Consider the following 19,243-nt stretch of genomic DNA (forward strand, 5'->3'; position numbering starts at 1 on the left):
CTTTGGACACTATTTCAGTTTTTTGGACCCAACGATAATAATATTATTAGCGGCAGATCTCGGCCAGAGCAAACTGTGAAATGCCCAGGGGGGTACTCCCTATAATGGCCTATACGGGGAGGCTCCGCCCGAAAGGGGTACCTTCAGGCTAGGTAATGAAAGGGTAGGGATCACAAGTTAGGTATACGAAGGGTATGGAAATCAGTCATTAAGGTTTTGAAAGGGACTTTTAATAATAATTATTTCGAAGATGCAAGATGGCTGTTAGATGAAGCGCACTGAAATGAAGAAACGGTAGCATGCATGACCAGGAATGAAAGGGAACCGAAAAGGAACGAAGGGACAACGGCAAAATGGAAAAAAGGGAAGGGGAGGAGCGGGGCGGAGCCCCCCGACAAAACGGAGACCCCCCGGGGGAAATGAGTCCACCGGAGTAAGGTCTACACTAAACTGACGATTTACGGCTGGAGAGATCGAGAAAGTACTTGTTGAAATAATTAACGGTTGTCATGAGAGACCGACCAGGAATACTTTGAGCGCACAAGAGTCACAACAACAAGAACAGGCCACTCTCGTACATCGTGGTTTCGTCCTGGTTTATATACTGTCAGGGTGGCTTTGGGAAATAAAATAGATCATTGCTAATTTATTTCCAGTCCAGGATCCGGCCACGTACAAAGTTAGAAGTCTTAGAACTGTCTGTCGATCAGGTCAAACTTCAGTAAACTGAAACCCGAAGCGGCTCTGTAAAGCCTGCAAATCAGGAGCTATCAATATATACCGCAGGATTTATCTACATGTCACTTTAGTGGATTAATTACTTTTTTACAGGCAATTAAATCGTTTATCAAAGATTTGAATGTAGTCTGTCAAAATTTTCACGGAGCAGAGTCACTGTAGAGTGAAACATGGTTTGATTTTGTATCTTCTTTGGTTCTAATCTGCCAAGGGTAGTTCATGTTCGTCTTTTCATGTAGTCTTTTACGAATTTATATGCGTTTAAGAACGTACATAATTCACATCCTTGTTAATAAGTCTTAAAAAAAATAAGCTTGGACTGCAGAATGTGTCGTTTCAGCCTTCAGCTTTTGTTTGCGCGAGACTTTGTCAAAACGAGCTGATTGCTGTGCACTTGGGGACCTAGGAAATGGTTATGCACTGGCTATTGTTCTTCGGAAGTTCCAATTATTTATCTCGGGTTACGAGATTTGTTTGTGATGATGTATTGGAAAGTGGAGTGATAGTAGCTGATAGTGATTAATGACAATAATGTTCCAGATTTTATTTTCTACTTCTAATGTTTCAAAAACCACACCCTTCTGTCAAACGTTTCGGTTTTAACCCGGAAATTCTACGAATATGAAATTAGTAATAATAGAAAAACAAGAAAGATCTGTTTCGGGAGGCTGTTTTTAGGTTTCTAATGGTTTGCTAATTAAGCGAACACCGTCCTAAAAATAGCGAGCCATTGTTTGAAAGAAACAAATATAATACAGCGTTGACGGTATTTAAATAGGCGCCAGTATTGGTTTTTTTAAAACCAAATCGATTCCAAGCCTGACTGGCCACTTAAACGAGCAGAAGCGTAAAATTTCTTCAGGCCAGTTGATTACTCAGTACGGTAGCTAGTAGTGGCTAGGATAATCTTCCAGATACATTTTTCTCTATATGCCAGGAGTAATACTATCCCTTGCAACCAATTTGGTTTTAGTTACACTTATAGAATGACGCCTGGTACGAGCATTTCTTAAGCAAGAGTCAAGCCAAGCAGTTTCAGCATACTTCGTTGCGTGGTCCTCTCATCAAAACGTTTTTTTTGATTTCGTTTCGTTTTTTTTTATTGTTTTGTCTAACATTGTTAACAGATCCTTTCAACAAACATCTTTACGCAGCTTAGCGTCTGTTTTAATTAACAAGCAACCCTGGAATTTTAATACAACCTGCAACTATTAAACTTTCTAATAATTGTTTTCCCCGAGTCTTACCAAACTCCCTAGCCTCCCCATTTCAATATTTTTGTGGTTGATAACCTTTAACCCGAAAAAGTCAAAATAGCTTTCTTCAGATTAAAATGCTGAAGCTATCTTCATACTGAAAGACAAATTGTAAATTTCATTCTTATATCTATAAATAGCTTTAAATGTAATCGCTTACTGCGGACCTCTAGTTTGATCATGAGTTTTTCCTGCAATAACGACAGCTTCTACAATAAAACAATGTTACGCATTCCACCGGAGTTTAAGCCGTTCTTTTGCGTACTATTTTCCACGGAGTCAATAATTTCTAAATATTTTCTTTTGTCTAAATGGAATGGTAACAGTATACTGGGCTAACTAAAACAACTGCGAACACAGTACCTCGATAACTAACTATGCTGCATACATTAATCAAATTAAATGTTTTCAGGGATCTATGTTGTTTCTGAGGAAATCTGTTGCGATTTTATTTGTCCCGCAAAGGTTCCAAGTTGAGAAAGTGAGTCTTGAAAAGATTAATTATATTTGGCACGTCGAACCTCAGAGACACAAAATCGACCGAAAGCCCGCAGAGCTGACTGATCGACAAAAAGTCTTTTAACTCGTCTCTTTCTTCATTAACTCTGTTTATTTTACGCTCATCTTTTGACACTTTGAAAGTGCGAAATGACTCCAATATAAATAATAGCAAGGACCTTCTCGGCGCCTCCAAATTAAAACTTGAAGATTCTAAGTATCTTGTCCTGTCCTTGCACACTAATGGGCTCTGTTGACTTGAATAGCTGCCAGTCACGACAAAACAAGAGCTTGTAAACAAACTGCACCACCAACTTCCTATCGAATAATACAGTTCATTGACGCATAGACCAATTTGCATGCGTTTACAAGCAGAGAGTAATTTTCCTTTTGTATTTTCAAGTACAATGACTTAATTGTTATCTTTTCTTGTTCTTTTGCCCACTGCTCAAACAACCGAAGCCAGACACTGGTAGAAATTTTTATCTCCCCGTTGCCACCGTGTGAAATATCAGCACAGAATCGGGTTAAAAATACCTCTAGATACCTCACCACATTGCATAATCAAAGCAGAATACGAAGATTGCTGGAGACTTCTGCTTGTATGGAAACAGATCCGCAAAAATTCTTCTTGAGCAAAAGGTTTCTTTTGAAAACAGCTGAACTTATGAGGCGAACAGTGGGGGCGCTTTATCCTGCAATTTGATTGGTGCAGAGCAAAATGACCCGATGACGTCTCGGCACAACAGTATTTATCCCAAGCATTTGATTAATTACCGAGTTTGGAAGATGCGGTGAAGTTAGTTGGCGTTTAACGTAAAAACGTAAAACCTCCTCGTCTTGTTATCTGTTTTCGTTGCATCGTGAGGCGAAGGATTATGCTACTGTACAGATGCAAGGCGTGTCTGTTGGCGATTGTACAGTTCGCCGCCATTTCAGGTATGGGGCTGTACTGGTCATACACTAAACTGTTGTCGTTTTGCCAAGGGTTGGCGTGAAATATAAGCACGCTACGTTTATCCTACGCTTTCTCGTTATCGGGCTTTTGTTTAATACTTCTATTCATTAGGACATTTGTTCTTAGAAAGAACCTTTCTCTAGCTTTGTCCGAACACATTTTGGTCTTCTATTTGGTATGAAAACGTGTTTTAGTGACTTCTTGTTTACCTTGCTGCGGGTCCAAGTCCTCTTCAATGATTCTCTTCCCTTTGAACTACTTCCTAAACGAGCTTTTGAAGCGTTTATAGTTGACCGCAAATGTGTGTTTGGAATATTTGCGAGAATATTTAAATGAAAGCATGAACGCATGAAAGCGAATGTTTAACTCATTACCCATTCGATGGGTTTTGTTTTGAGCACAATTTTCGCGCGATGCAATTCACCGATAGAAGTAGATGGCATTTACAGATTTGTGCGTTTTTATCATAATATAGCGCATTCATCACTGAAGAATGAATTAAACGTTAGTTCTTTTTACGCCATTCTAGTTTCTTCCGGTGAATGATACTTGCCACTGAACTAAAGAATTAGAATGAACATTTTATTTGAACCATCAGCGTGCAGGGTTCTATTTTGTTGTAATTAACTCTTCTTTTCTGACAGGGGCGCCCTGTTTTCTCACCCCATGCATTCGTCTTCTTTTGCACATGTTGCTCTTCAATTTGCTGTAATTCAAGAAGAAAGTATTTCGGTTTTTAGGAGCTTAATCTGAGATACAGAGACAAACCAGTCAAAATAGCTCTTCTGCAGTCGAGACGAGACTATTTACTTTTTTTGGGCTTATTTTAGGAATAACCCATTTTTAAGTCTGGAAAATTTTTTTCTTATTATGATTCCGTACGGTAGTGATCACAGAATTTTCTGAACATTTCGCGAACTTAATTACATCCTTTTCATTTGTAAAGGTGTGAAAAGCGGCATTAGTTCTTTGTGTGTAGGTAATCGCTAGTGTTCCACATTGCAACACCGAAAGCTTAATCCAACGAAGATTATCAACAAAGAAATTCAGGTTTATTAAACGGTGTAATGATTGCAAACTTACCCACAGAGGCAATACCAGCTTCAAAAGGATTATTAGTATTTTGGGGAAACCAGAATTGACCGAAATATCGGGAAATATCCATAATTATCATCAATGGAGGTTATTACAACGTGGGATTCACAAAGAAGCGGAAATGACTCATTTTTTGTCCCCAACACCCAGTAAATTGCTCTAAACGTGTTTTATTGCAGTATGTGATTAAAAGTTCTGGTGGTAATTTTTAGAGGTCTTTGTTGTGCACAATCCGAAGAATAATTTTAATGATTTTCTAAATTTATAAATTTACTAATTATAAAGTAAACACATGTAACCTTTTAGATTTCTCCCACACTGCTCTGAATTAGTTTAAGAATGATAACATTTGTATTTAATCTTAAAAAATTCTCTTTAGGGTTTATAAAGTGTAATTTTTAGTAGTCATTTCTGTATTTCACAACCTTCCATATTATTATTATACAACTTAACTGATTAAACATTTGTGTAATTTAGTGTTTTTACAAAGTTCTGTATTTTTTCCATGGTTGGTTTATTGACAGAGTAACATTATAGTGATACAGAGAAATTTTTGAATGTTGAATAAGATATTTATCTTTCTTGTTGAAATATTTAATGCTTTAGCTTTATTTGTATTTTCATTATGACTTAAAAGCAAATTAATGATAATTTTTTGAAGACACAAGCTGCTCGAGGTTGGGTTATTAAAGATGTTACAGCTTTACGAGATGAGTGAAAATAAATTATTTTCCTTTTGACAAAAATTATTGAAGTTTTTGGAAGTGGAACTGAGGGTTTCTTCAAAATGGACTTGCACATTGTCAAGACTCTTTATAGTGTCCTTTTTTTAAAAATAAATAAATGGTATATAAAGTATATACCGGCATTCTTTGACTGATTTAACATACGTAACATAAAAAAATATTAGTGACAACTGGTTTGAATGTACTTGTGATGACTTTCATAACTAATACTACATACGTTATTTTGTCTGTTGGTTTTTGTAAACTGTTCCTAAGAACCCATTTACAAGTTAAGACAATTAACTTTGCTTTTGTTAAGATAGGAAAGTCAATTATTAGATATGGGGAATTCAAATAATAGGTAATCAAAGTAATTATCTTTTCTATTAAAAAAATACATTAAAAACATCAATTAAAAGGATGCTTAGCAGGTGTTTAATTTGTTTTTTTATATCACAAAAAATGTTTAATTGGTATATTTTTAAATTTAAAATATTTTGGAACCTTCAAGGTTGTTACATGTACATGTAATGCATGTAGAATGCAACTGCCGAGAGTGGGTATTTTTTTTACAGTTTTTTATTTCAAGCCTTTAGGCAAGAAAAAATATTTCCTTTAAAAATGGACAAAAGAAATGCCCAGCCATTTTATCAACAGTCAATAATAAAATATTAATTATGCAACATTCATTTTCAAAATGTACTACGATTAGTGAGGGAGTTGAAGACACACGGATGGTGGGACCTGCTGTGAGAGACGAGAAGGAGGACGGAAGGTGATGCGAAGATGGCGTAGTGAGTGATTGGGAGATGAATGGTGAGGTGGACGAGCGAGGGAGAGGAAGGAAGTGGAAGGAGGGAACGAAAGGAAAGACAGGAGGAGAGGACGCACGACCGTCCCAACAGACGACCGGAACGCTGGAGCGCGTGAGAAAGTGAAAAGGGCGACGAGAGTGGAAAAGCACGAGAGAGCAAGGCAGACAAAAACAAAGACCGGACGAGAAGGCCCTGACAACAGCCGGAGGAAACCGTCACCAAACTGCGCGCAACTCAACTGGAAATCGTAGTAAGCTTTTTACAGATATTCAAGTGTAATACAGTCTCATTTAAGCTGAGCAATGGTTATAATGTATAGTAAATGCAGTTTATACACTGAACTGTTTGGTGCTTCTGTACGTTTGTGTTATATATCCAGTATCAAACAGTTTGATTATGATATAAGGAAGGATTCCAGTAGATAAAATCATTTTTCTTGAAATACCTTATTGTTACTTATTTTCACGGGGCTTAATTTTCGTGATTTTCGCGATTCTTTGAAAATTGCAAAATTAAAGACCCTCGAAAAATTTATTTCAAACGTTTTCTATGTATTTTTGCCCAAATCGCAAAAATTAAGTTCCGCGAATTAAACCTGTTTCATTTTTGCAAAGTTAAGTTCCCGTGAAAAAAAAAACAATAAGGTAGACAGTTATATAAGTTAGTGTACCTAAATATAATAAAATTATATGACAATGATTTGCTTTTATCAAAAGCATTTGTGAGCAATTTAATAATTCTTTGTCTGCTTGATTGAAGGATTTCTTTTATTATGGAAAGTGTAAAGAAGGAAAAAAATCCAGGTCTGATTGTGTGGGCAGGGCAGTAACTAGCAAGAGGCAAGATAAGGCACTTGCCGCATCTAAATATGTTTTGTTAGGAAAATAATCCTTAGTTGAACAAGATTGATTTTTCTCAAGAAATACCTCATGAAAAAAAATAAGTCCCTGAAAAAGATTCATAGCTTCTAGATTTTAACATTTTCTGGAGGGCATGTACCCCAGAACCCACTTGCAAGATCTTGCCTCGCCTATGTAAAAGGTCTGATTACAGCCCTGATGGGGCAAGTAAGTTTTTGCGCTTGGGCAAGTGAAAATAGAAGTTTTATTTTATTTTTATTTTTTTTAATTTAAAAAAGTCAGTGGCCCAGTCGGCAGTTATCCACAATAGGGGCACTTATTAGAATAGGGGTGCTTATAAGAACGGGGGCGCTATTAGAGGGGGGGCGTTTTTGGAATGGGGGGGCTTTTTAAAAAAGACTCGAGGGGGGGTTTTTGGGGGGGGGCTGGAGGGGGGGGAAATTTTTTATATTTAGAAAAAATAAGAAAAAAAAAAAAAAAAAAAAAAAAAAAAGGAAAAAAAAAAAAAAAAAAAAAAAAAAGTAAAATTAGCCCCACTAGTCTTGTGAGCCTCAGTGGCTGCAAGAAATATTTAAGTGGAGGCAAGCAAAAACTGAAATTACTGACCCAGTGGATTTCAATTGTCTGACTGCTGTGAGTTCTTAACTCCCTGTTGGTAGACTGTCGGCAATGTGTCAATAATGTGTTGGCCATCAGTTCGCCAACAGTTGGCTGACAGGTTTTTTTCTGGGAGCTATTCTTCACTTACACTGAAGTATGAATAAATTGTGAACAGTGTATGGTACGCTTGGTATATAAATAATCTTAGATATGATAAGCCTCTAGAAGTAGCAAACAAACAAACCCATGGTGGAACCATCCATCTCATTAGCGCAAACAGTCGGCATACTCACTACTTTGTAAATATCAAACAGTGGATATAGGAAACATTAACCTTGCAGAAATAATACAGAGAGCTGGATTAAGATTGAATATTGTCAAAAGCAAAAATAATGCATGGTTTGAGTTATCAGTATTATTCTATATGCTCTATGCACAGCAAGTGATCATTTAAATTGGGCCTTCTTACTTTACCAAATTGTAATTTAAATTATAAATAGAAAGTTGTAAATGATATTTTGTCTGTTGATATTTCAATTCCAGACAATTTGCATATTTGCTGTCTTCATCATCCTAATGACCAACCGCTATTTTATTTTTAATATGCTTTATACTTTGGGAAGAAGATGTCTTCTCTAGTTCTTGTAATAACTATTGAAATCATTTTTGCAGGAACGTTAGCTTCAACAAAATCAGCGCCATATTTTATTGAAGAACCCTCAGACACTTATGTTAAGAAAGGAAAACCTGCAGAACTCAAATGTCAAGTAGGAGGCAATCCAAAGCCAAGTGTAATGTGGAAAAGAGATGGAAATAAATTGGACTTAACAGGCGACAGTCGCAGGATGATTAAACCAGATGGATCTCTATATTTTTCGGAAGTTATTCACAATAAAACTCAAAAGCCAGATGAAGGGACATACCAGTGTGAAGCGTTTTCACAAATTTCTAATTTGGACTACCAGATTGCTAGTAGAACAGCTCGGCTTATTGTTGCTGGTAAGTCAAAAATTATGTGACGTTGATGTCTTCAAAGTTTGAACATATTCACAGGTTACCGTTGGGTTGGTTGGTTGTGTCTTGTAGAACATATTTACAGGTTACCAGTTCCAGGGCTCGAGACTATCGGTAGCCAATGCACTAGCTTAAAAGACTTATTAAAATTTAGGTTTTGGCTACCAGGTTTAGCATTCCTACTAGCCACTTTGGCTAGTGAAAAACTCGGAAAAGTCAACAGTTCTTGATAGAAATCAATATATCTGATTAGTGAAACAATACTTTTCTAGAAAAATCTGACATGTCCTTTTACTAGCCAATAAACCAGAAAGTTTAAAAAGTTAGTCAAGAGCCCTGAGTTCTGATGTGAGAAATATTCCTTTGTTTCCATATTGTATGCGGTATGCCCTGTGTCTTTTGTTGTACTGTCTTAATTCTATATAAGCACAAACCCAAAAATGTCTATTAGTAAGTAGACCTTTTCGGAGTCTTGCATTTCTAGATATCCCAATTTAGGGGGCATAGGAACTTGCACGTTCATGAACTCTTATGGTTGAGGCCCTCCAAGGGGGGTAGCCATGTCGAAATGTTGCTTGTTTCTGAGAACCCACGTCACCTAGCCAACAGCTGTAAATGTTGGTGTCATTTTTCCCCCTATTTTGTTGCTGTTGCATTGTGTGGTTGTTGCATTTCAGTGCTGTGATGATGTCGCTTGTTGCTGTTAAAATGTTCCTGTGTCGCCAGTATTCAGGGTCATGTCACTTGTTGATTTTACCCCTTGGAAGGCCACATGGTTGTCACCTCCGACTGCTTAGTTCATTTAATTTAATTTTTTTTTATTGTTGTGTACAATTTAACTGTGATTTTCTTTCATGTGCTAAGAAATGTTTGTTAAAGGAAAAATTTGATAGTGACTTTTTGGTTTTCATCATGATACAGGTATTTCATCTAAGGTGGCTGTTGTTCCTTCAAAATTAAAAGTTCCATATGGAGACACATCAAGGTTTTTTTGCAGTTTAAAACATTCAGCACCCAAAGCTGTTATTAGTTGGAGAAAGAAAGGAGAAAATGATACAATTAAAGCAGGAGATCGGTTTACTTTGATTCCAAATGGAGCACTACAGATAAGGAACATCCGTTTTGAAGAACAGGGGCAGTATGAATGTATCGCTGAGAATACTTTCATTGCAAGGAAGCACACCAGCACAGTTGCAGGATTGTTTGAAGTCATACCTGGTATGTTTTACAGTAAATACCTTTAGGTTACTATTTTTAGCGACTACTAATTTTAGCGCTTTTTTCTGAGCAAGATTTAGCGACTATTAAATTTAGCGATTTTCCAATCTAAGATTGAAAAAAATGTTCACTAATAGAATAAAAGTCACTTGAAATCGAACGAACATTATCATTGTCAGAAAGAACAAAGTGAATTGCAAATGTTAGAAATCAGTCATATTCTCCACGATGACGGCGATCCCAGTTCTCTCCCAACCCTTCTTAACTTCTGACATTGTCATATAGTTGAATAGGGCCACTATATTTAATTTTGTATTCCTCTGGCGGGAAGGGGTATTAATTTAGCATGTATTAAATTTGACCGGGACAAATTTTAGCGAGTACTAAATTTAGCGATTTTGGCCCAACTCGCTAAAATCGCTAAAATTAGTAGCCGCTAACAATAGTACACCTTAAGGTATGTAGCCTGGGTGGACTGGAAGTGATATATCAAACATGAGAGACAGTGTTTCATCGAGATATCCAAACACAAAGAAGAAAGTTAAAAAAATATGACATGCAGCAGAGTATTTTTGACAAAACTCCAGGTGTTTGGATAGCCGATGAAACGCTGTCTCAAGTGTTTCATATATCTTCTCAATCGAAACAAAAACTACAGAGAAAATAAAGAAAAAATTTTGTAAAAATCTATGCGTATTAAATTAAGACCAGGTATCCAAACCTCCTTCACGGTTGTGATTTTCTTTGTTTTAACTTGATGAATTATTAATGAGTTTGAGAAATAATTTTCTCACTCATCAATAGGAAATGATTGTACGTTTCAACGCTTTTGTGAGGAGGGAGGAATAATTGGACAATGGACATTACTATTATCTTTCTATCTAAAGCAAATGTATGATGTTCATGTTTTTGTGGTCATGATGTCAGTTATTAGACTGACAAAATTTGGTTGTAAAATAGAGAGATTTAAAGCTCATGTTCATGTTTCCTACAAACTTAAGGCAACAACTGATCCCTGATTTGCCACTGCAAACTTAAGGTTATTAATTTTGATCGTTTCTGAATGGTTTCATAGATTGTCAGAGAGTAATATTTCAAGACTCCAAAGAAATAACCAAAAATGTTTTGAATAAATCCCCTGAGCACATTTCAATTTCAGACTACCAGATGTTATAGTCCATCTGAATCTAGCTACGGAATTACTGTTCTGTACAGGGCTTTCAATAAGACCAGGCACCTCTACGGCAGGTATTATATCATGAGTCATTGTCTAAAATTCATACAGCTCCTTATAAAGGGAGAGGTGTTTTGGCTTCTTATATCGCTCTCTGATGAGTGCCATTCAAGGGCAGTCACCCACTTCAAATCTTATTGATAGTTCTGTCTGCATTTCATTGAAGCACTTCAGATTATGTACATGCAAAACTCTTGGCAGGATCATAATTATTATTACAGCTGGATAAAGTAGTATTTTGTTGGTGATGAATAATAGTAAAGTCTTTATTTAACGAGGGTAGCACTAAAATAGGATAAAAACACTAACAAACACTAATAACTGTTGAATTGTTTAAACAGATAATGGTTTTCCTCGCCGTCCACGTTTTGCTGTGACTCCTGAGGATACAGTAGCCATTGCTGGAAGCAAGGTGGTACTTGAATGCGTAGCAAATGGATTTCCCAAGCCAAGAGTTACATGGCTACGAGATGGGTCACCTGTGGTGCTTGGGAGTGACTATTCAGTTCTAGGAGAAAGTAACCTTATGATTAAATCTGTATCTGTCGCACATGCTGGGAATTACACTTGCCAAGCAAAATCTGGACAAAGGAAAGAAGAAGCCACAGCCAAACTAGAAGTGCACTGTAAGTGATTAACTACTAAGTACTATTGGTAACTCTTCTTGAGGTATGCTCTTGCAGATATGCTATACCACTGTTTTTTTTTAGATGTAACAAAGAGTTGATGTAAAGCATGCTTATCTACAAGTTCATTGCTCATTGGAATTTTTTATTGTTTTTTAGCTCAAAAACAATAAAAAATTTTAACGAGCAAATGCACGTCTATACGCGTATGTTGCCAATAAATACGCCTTACTTTAGAATGTTTTGAAAAAAAAAAACTCTTTCCTCAAGTTACCCCACGAGGGTATGGCAGTTAAAAATAATTTAAAAAAGTACTACTGGAGACAGGATTTTCTATTTAACTTAATCTGGGAGGGTCTAATTTAAGTAATTCTTTTTAAATGGTGTAATTTATCTGTCGATTTCATGAACTATAAATTTGTCCTTTTTTTAGATGCGCCAGTTTTTACCAAGAAACCAAGAACTGTCCATGCTTACCAGTATACCAATGTACGGTTTGACTGTTTAGCAGACGGCATACCCAAACCACGCATCACCTGGAGTAAAACTGGTGATGTTATTGGAAATACAGCTTTCACTACTGTTGGAAATGGCTACTTGCTTATTCTGGATGTTGTTTTTTCCGATATGGGCTCCTATCAGTGCTTTGCAGAGAATTCTTTTGGAAAAATTCAAGCCACTGTAGAACTCTCTGTGTACAGAAAAGGTAAAAATTGCTCATGTTGTGGTACAATTTTGCCCTTACCAGTAGTACAATTTGGTATTTTTCCTTTGTTCTAGTGTATGGTACCGGGTAATACCGTAAAATTTGGGTTATAAGCCCTGGTCATATACAACTTCGTAAGGGGTTTTGGGTGGGCTTATAAACAGAGGGGCTTTTTTCCAAGGGGGGCTAAGTGGAAGAAAAAAAATATGTTTTTAAGTTAAAAAGTCATAAAAAATGAACATTTAGGCCTGTTCAGTACTGTCTTCCAGAAGAGGGGGGCTTATATACGGGGGGGGGGGGGGTATACCCAGATGTATTTTTTTGTTTCCAGATAGATGGGCCTATAACCGGGGGGCTTATAAGCGAGGGGGCAATTTTTAGGGTACCGTATTTTCTCGGTTATAAGGCGCACTCGGTTATAAGACGCACCCCAAACTTGGCAACTTTGTCATGCTAAGTTTCCAAACTGAAAATTTTCCGAAAACACTCGGTTATAAGACGCACCATGAGTTTGGGAGTTAAAAAGATGCAGTCATCAATTTAAGGACAGTTCTCCTTACAGAATTTGAATGTTTGAATGTTGCTCATACTCCTTGGTACAATTTTCAAGTAAAGAGGTAACATTTCTTGCTAATATAAGGTGCAAATTAGCTCGAGGTAAACATTTTTCCATCGTTCATGCTTCGATCTTGGCTGCTTAGTAACCTGGCAAATGTGTAGTTTCCAGTGACCACTGAGTTTGTAGCTCGGTTACCAAGTTCTCAAGCACGCTTCGTACTGCTTCGCACGTTGTTTATCGAGTGGTTTTCAACGATTCTCAGGCTTTTTTGGTGTTTCCTTGTCTTCTAAAGTCATTTTTCAACTTTCCAAGATGAGGAAGGTTTGTTTAATATGAGTATGCTTGATTTTCTTTGTCTGTTTCAACATAATGCTGACATGTATACGTAAGCAGTCGTTACCAAAACTTGTCAACTCGGATAATAAACTTTTCGTTGAAACTTGCTGTTTCTTGTTCTGGAGGTGTAAAATATTATACAGTTCAATGACAAACACTAAGAGTTTCCTTTTTTCTTGTTTTAACTGCAAGTTCCTGTAAAATGACGACCATAAGATTTTGTTGGGCGAAAATACTCGGCTATAAGACGCACCCCAATTTTGGCAAGAACTTCCCAAGAAAAAATTGATTTTCCTCGAAAAAACCGTGCGCCTTATAACTGAGAAAATACGGTATTTGATAATGAATTTGAACAAAGGAAAATACCAAATTTTACCAACATACACAAAGCTTAGGCTAAATCCTAATCTTATTCTGATCTTGTAATTAGTTGTACCACATTTTTCTGCATTGCCCATGATAAATTTGGTACTTAAATTAACCAGGGTCTTTATTCAAATTTGTAAAGAAAGAAAATAAAGAAAGATTGGAAGAATTTGAAATGGAATGTCTTATCATGTAAACCCTCACCAGTGGCACAGGACATTAAGCATTGAGACATGGAACTTTAATTAATCGACAAGTGTATAAAAGGAATTCTTTTTGAAGAATAATTTCTCTGCATGTTATAACTTAGTAAATGTAAGAAATACAGAATTCTTCTTCAATCATTCAGTTAATGGATTCAAATTCATGTTGTATATGTACAGTCAACTCTCTCTAAAACGGACACCATCAGGACCAGCTCCAGCTGTCCATCTTAGAGAGGTGTCTGTCTTATAGTAAGTTAATTTTCAGTAAAATGACTGAAAACGACAAGGACGGGGCCAAAAGAGGTGGTCTTACAGGCGTCCGTTAAGAGAGAGTTGACTGTATAATTATTTCTCTTGCTTCAAAAGTTCTGTGTGAGGAATTTTTCTAATCTAGTGACCCTTTCTCATGCAGGAGATCCTCTTCCTGTAACTGAACCCCCACCAACAACAACCGCAGAACCTACAACAACTGTCACTACAACACGGCAATCAACTACACCTAAAGCTAGAGTTCCAGAGAAACCAGAGAATGTTGTTGCCCAGGCTCGCTCTGACACTGAAATAGAGTTGACCTGGGCACCTCCAACAGTACCGAATGGGGAGATATTGGAATACAAAATCTTTTTTAAATACATAACAGATGGTAAGAATTTGTACTTCAGTCAAATCCCCCATAAGCAACCAATCAAAATGCCACGCCTATGCATAGGAGAGGTCAGGCCATAGGGGGTGTAGTAGTAATTTCAGAGTTCTTAATCCTTGTATGAATGCATCTGTAAACCCCAAGACACTTTATTCAAGAACATGTTTAGTAGTATCAAAGAGATAAGTTTGTCACTTGAAACTTCTGATATAAGGAATAGAATTATGTTATGTAAGAACAACTTGCATTGGTTATCGTATCAATGTTGTTAAGGGAAGGGGGTTAGAACCAAACAATTCCTTCTGTTGGGGCTTGGGGTATGGATTATTTTCCTGGAGCTAATAATCAAACAAAAGAGAACATGTATGTCAGCCTTAATTTAACTTGCTCTTGTTCTAGAGAAACTGAAATTTTATTTTTGCTGGCATCTTTAAACTTGTCCCGTGCCGTGACAAATGAACATTTCAACCTTATCATTTATTCACCGAACTTAAAATTAACCATCTTTCATTTTTGATACACACACACGATGCTTCCGACATTGCTGATCCTTACAGTATGCAGGATATGTGTAACATATGAACCCAGTAAAATGGCCTAGCTCACCACAAGTCTCTCGTAGCTCAGTTGGTTAGAGTGCCCAACCGACCTGTGGAAGGTCATGGGTTTGAACCCTGTCATGACCAAGGAACATTTTATCTTAATCTTTAACATTTAGAGCGGTTTTCACTTGAGTGTTGAAAGTAATTTGTGTTTGCATTGGTTTTGCATCACTACGCTTTGTGATAATGGTTTAAAAACTTTGCGCCACTTTCTCAGCCAATCACGTTGTCCCGCACTTTGTGCCAGCTATTTGTATTTGCTTCGAGTTTTGATTGGTTTACTGCATTGTCTGTGTTCTTTGTGATTGGCTAGAGTGATTTCTTTGGTTTTGGTTTTATGACACTAAATTGAAAACTGCTCTAGTAAGCCATCATTGTATTACAGTGACCAACATTTAGAAGTTAAAGATAATTAAATCACTTGTTACAGGTCCTATTGGTTTCGAATCTGTCAACACCTCTGGTGACAACTTGAGAATACTGCTGTCTGACCTTAAACCTGACACAAGGTACGTTTTCAATGTGTATGCCGTTAACAAGCAAGGAGCAGGGGCCATTTCTGACGAAGCCACAGCCATGACATTATCTAGTTCACAGGTACCAGGAAGACCTCGTAATTTGGTGGCTGAAGCAGAAACAGACTCAACAATAAGAGTCACATGGGCAGAACCAGATACAGGGTATGAACTTGTTTGTTTTACTCTCATTTCTCTGTTGCAAAATTATGATGAAAAGTAGTTGGAAAGGTGTTGCTCTTCTCTTCTCAAACTAATTAATAATTCATAAGTGAAAACAAAGAAAAATCATAATCGTGAAGAATGTTTGGATATCTGGTCTTAATTAGCATATCTTACGATTATATTTCTCTGTTTACTCCGTTGTTTTTGTTCCGATTGAGAAGATATATCAAACAATCGAGATAGTGTTTCATTGGCTATCCAAACTCCTAAAATTTTGTCAAAAATACTCCACTGCCGTCATATTTTCAATTCTCTTTTCGGTGTTTGGATATCGTGATGAAACACTGTCTCTTGTGTTTAATAGTTAATTGTAAACTTCATCACCATTAAACATTTTCACAGCCTGGTTTTGAAAGATTTCAAAGTTTTGTGTTTTTTGATATGACAGTGCTCATGATTATAGCAAGAACTAAGGCCAAAACATTTCCAGATCACTGAAATGAGTTTGGGTTATAGCTTAAAATTCGCAAGAAACAAATCTGTAGGAGAGAATTGCTTTAGCTTGAGTTCATTTCTGCTGTTTTCTTCATGATCATAACCCAACTTTACGAGAATTGGTATTTGTCTGAAATCAAAATAACTGACCCTCCAAAGTCACTCCAAAGTTGAACTAAATTGCAACTCATTATTCCTTCTTTTTGATCACTTTGTACAGGCCAAGCTCAGTATTCAGATATGTAATTGTTTACAAAGATGCAAGTAGTAGCTCTGGAGAGATGCAGGACATCACCAAGCAACAAACAAGGCTCCTGCGCAACCTTAAAACCTACACCAAATATATCATCAATGTCTATGCCGAAAACAAAAGAGGAGCAAAAGGAGCATCTGCAGTAACAGAGGCAACTACCAAGGGAGGAGGTGACACTGCTATTGAATTTGTTTAGCAGCCTCATAAGTTTTGTGTGAATGGTTGGGGTGTTTGATTTTGTTAACATGCCTGCACATGCTGTCTTGGAAGAGTAATGCTACCAAACAAACAATACCAGGCTGTGATCTTAACTTGCTTGCCGCATTCCATCAATGAATAGACAACAATAAGGGAGCCAATAAGATTTGCAGATTTCAATAGACTATGACGAGTGTCTACTGTCCTTGCCACCTTGGCCCTCAAAGAGAGCACAGATTGCCCTCAAAGAGAGAATTATTATAATAATTGAGTTTTCAGGGCTGTCATTAAGTTTTTAAGCAGCCGTCACATTGAAGTTATCACCCATAGCATTTAGTTCTGTATGCAAGCGTAACAGGATACCAAGCAACATTTTCACCCGTAACATTGAGTGAACTCAGCCATAACAGGTGTTACGGGTTATGGCCCTTAATGACAGCCCTGGTTTTGACATTAAAAAATATCTAAAACTGTTGGTGTTTGATCTGGCTGCTATTTCTTGTAGCATAGAACTATGAAAACAAAACTTACACTTCTTGCCCTTGTTATCTGTGAGTGACAGTCAATGTGGCTGCATTTTATTGACTACCTTTTCACTTGGAGAAAACTCAATTTCAAAAAATACAAATTCATGTAGTACAGTTGTACTTGCAGTGATGGCTTTATTGAAGTTTTTTACATTCTTTGTTTGCAGTTCCACGAGTACCACCCACAGACCTTGTTCTAAAGCCTGACAGTTCAGGTAGAGGTTTGATAGCCACATGGAAGGCTCCTGATCCAACCAAAGTTAATGGAAGAATCACCTTCTACATCATTAAGTTCAGGAAAGTTGGAAGCCAAGTGGAGAACACAACTGGGATCATTGGAGTATGTGAATGTCTGTTGTTTGTAAACTTCAAATTTCTACCAGCAATAAAACATTTAAAGCCCACTGCACACTAGCTGATTTTTCAAAGGATTTCAAAAATCTCCACTTGTTCGGTAGTGTGTGGTGAATTCAGACAAGTCTACGATAAAGTTGGGTCTTGTTGGGCAACATGTGGCAGTGCTAGATTGAACTCAAAATGTCTTGTCAGCTAGTGTGCAGTGGACCAAGACAATTTGTTGGGGCTTGGTCGCATTGTAACCAATTAGAAAGTGTTGTTGTAGTCACATGAGCAAGCATCGTTTTCAACATGGCAACATCGAACAGTTATTCACAACAAAAAAATTGGCTAGCATACAGGAAGCTGATGGCCTGACAAATTTTGATCCTGTAAAAAAATCTCCTGTTCTATGACGAAAAATTTATTGGCTAGTGCACAGTGGGCTTAGGAGTATTATGTTGTAGCATGGTACAGTACAAAAATTATTGCAAATGTTTATGTCTAAGAACAGCAAGAATATGCATGTATGATGCAATGAAAGGGCTGACTGTCATAAAGCAACAAACTGTGACTTAAAAAGGGTTAGGAATGTACGTCAAGCTTGTATGTTAAAGAAATATTACATGTTAAGACTTTTATTTTTTTTAAAAAAAATCAACTACAGCAACAAAGCAAAGTTTGCTTCTAAACCTTGGCATCTTTGGGTACTGAGATTTAACATTGCTACTCAGGATCTCTGGTTAAATGTAGAAGCTAATTAAAATAATAATACTGATGAAACTCAATATTAGGCTGACAAACAGAGCTACAGCATTAAAGGCCTGATGCCAAGCACAAGATATGAAGCTAAAATAGCCGCAGGGACTGACTCAGGGCTTGGAGAATATACAAAAGACTGGGTGGACGCGAGCACAAATGTCACTAAATGCAAAGGTACACAGAAAATACTAAATGTAATCTATAATCACTGATTTGTTCTTGATAATTAAGACAGATTCTGCTGAAAGTTCAAGCAATGAGTGCAAAAATTAAGTACCAAAAACCTACCTCTAGTACGGTAACATTTCATATGAATTCTATTTGAAACATCTCACTGACATTTATTTGTCTTATATTAGTGACCCTTTGATTAAATTGTAAAGTATTCTCGAGAAAATTAAAGTCAAACCTTGTATAAATGATTAAAATGTGCACCGTTTTGCTTTAAACTGGCCTGAAACATCCGTTTTAACTGAAATGTTGATAATTTCCAAATCTATTTTTCTCTGGTGGGGTCAGCTTGAGAGCTAAAGTTTTGGTAGGTTTTTGTCAGCTGTACTCAAAATGTTACCATGCTATGAGATCTCTGTGGTAACTTTATATTTACCTGTATTCCTTGAATGTTCGGCAGAAACCGTCTTAACTGTTTTTTAAACTACAGTCAACTCTCGTTATAGCGGACACGCTCGGGACTTCGTTTAGTGTCCGTAATAGCGAGAGTCCGTAATAGCGGGGTGGAGGAAAAAAATGGCATTAACATAGGCTCAATAGTATGGGTTATGACGAGCTTATCAACAGTCGTGAAACAACTCAGTAGTCGTTAGGTATGGAGAATGACAATGGTCGAGGGTTTGAGGGTTTGATCTCTCCAAAGGAGTCGTCTGGAAGAAAAGGGCGCAAGCTGAAGTGAAAAAGCAAAGTCTGGTGTACAGCTACT

The 19,243-nt window shown here is 37.0% G+C and overlaps 1 protein-coding gene across 1 annotated transcript in view; it reads left to right on the plus strand.

Annotated features, from left to right (window-relative positions):
- The first annotated feature begins 3,247 nt into the window (after nucleotides 1–3,247).
- LOC144644728 (neogenin-like) overlaps nucleotides 3,248–19,243 on the plus strand; it is a 29,232-nt gene continuing 13,236 nt past the window's right edge. The window contains exons 1-10 of the mRNA XM_078504247.1: nucleotides 3,248–3,431; nucleotides 8,218–8,544; nucleotides 9,481–9,777; nucleotides 11,353–11,637; nucleotides 12,071–12,343; nucleotides 14,223–14,453; nucleotides 15,486–15,735; nucleotides 16,451–16,653; nucleotides 17,376–17,548; nucleotides 18,339–18,480. Coding sequence (XP_078360373.1) covers nucleotides 3,371–3,431; nucleotides 8,218–8,544; nucleotides 9,481–9,777; nucleotides 11,353–11,637; nucleotides 12,071–12,343; nucleotides 14,223–14,453; nucleotides 15,486–15,735; nucleotides 16,451–16,653; nucleotides 17,376–17,548; nucleotides 18,339–18,480 — 2,242 coding nt within the window. The 5' untranslated portion in view covers nucleotides 3,248–3,370. The remainder of the gene's footprint in view (nucleotides 3,432–8,217; nucleotides 8,545–9,480; nucleotides 9,778–11,352; nucleotides 11,638–12,070; nucleotides 12,344–14,222; nucleotides 14,454–15,485; nucleotides 15,736–16,450; nucleotides 16,654–17,375; nucleotides 17,549–18,338; nucleotides 18,481–19,243) is intronic.

Source organism: Oculina patagonica, chromosome 2 (genome assembly GCF_052425735.1).
Source record: "Oculina patagonica isolate OP01 chromosome 2, crgOcupat, whole genome shotgun sequence".
Taxonomy (NCBI): Eukaryota; Metazoa; Cnidaria; class Anthozoa; order Scleractinia; family Oculinidae; genus Oculina; species Oculina patagonica.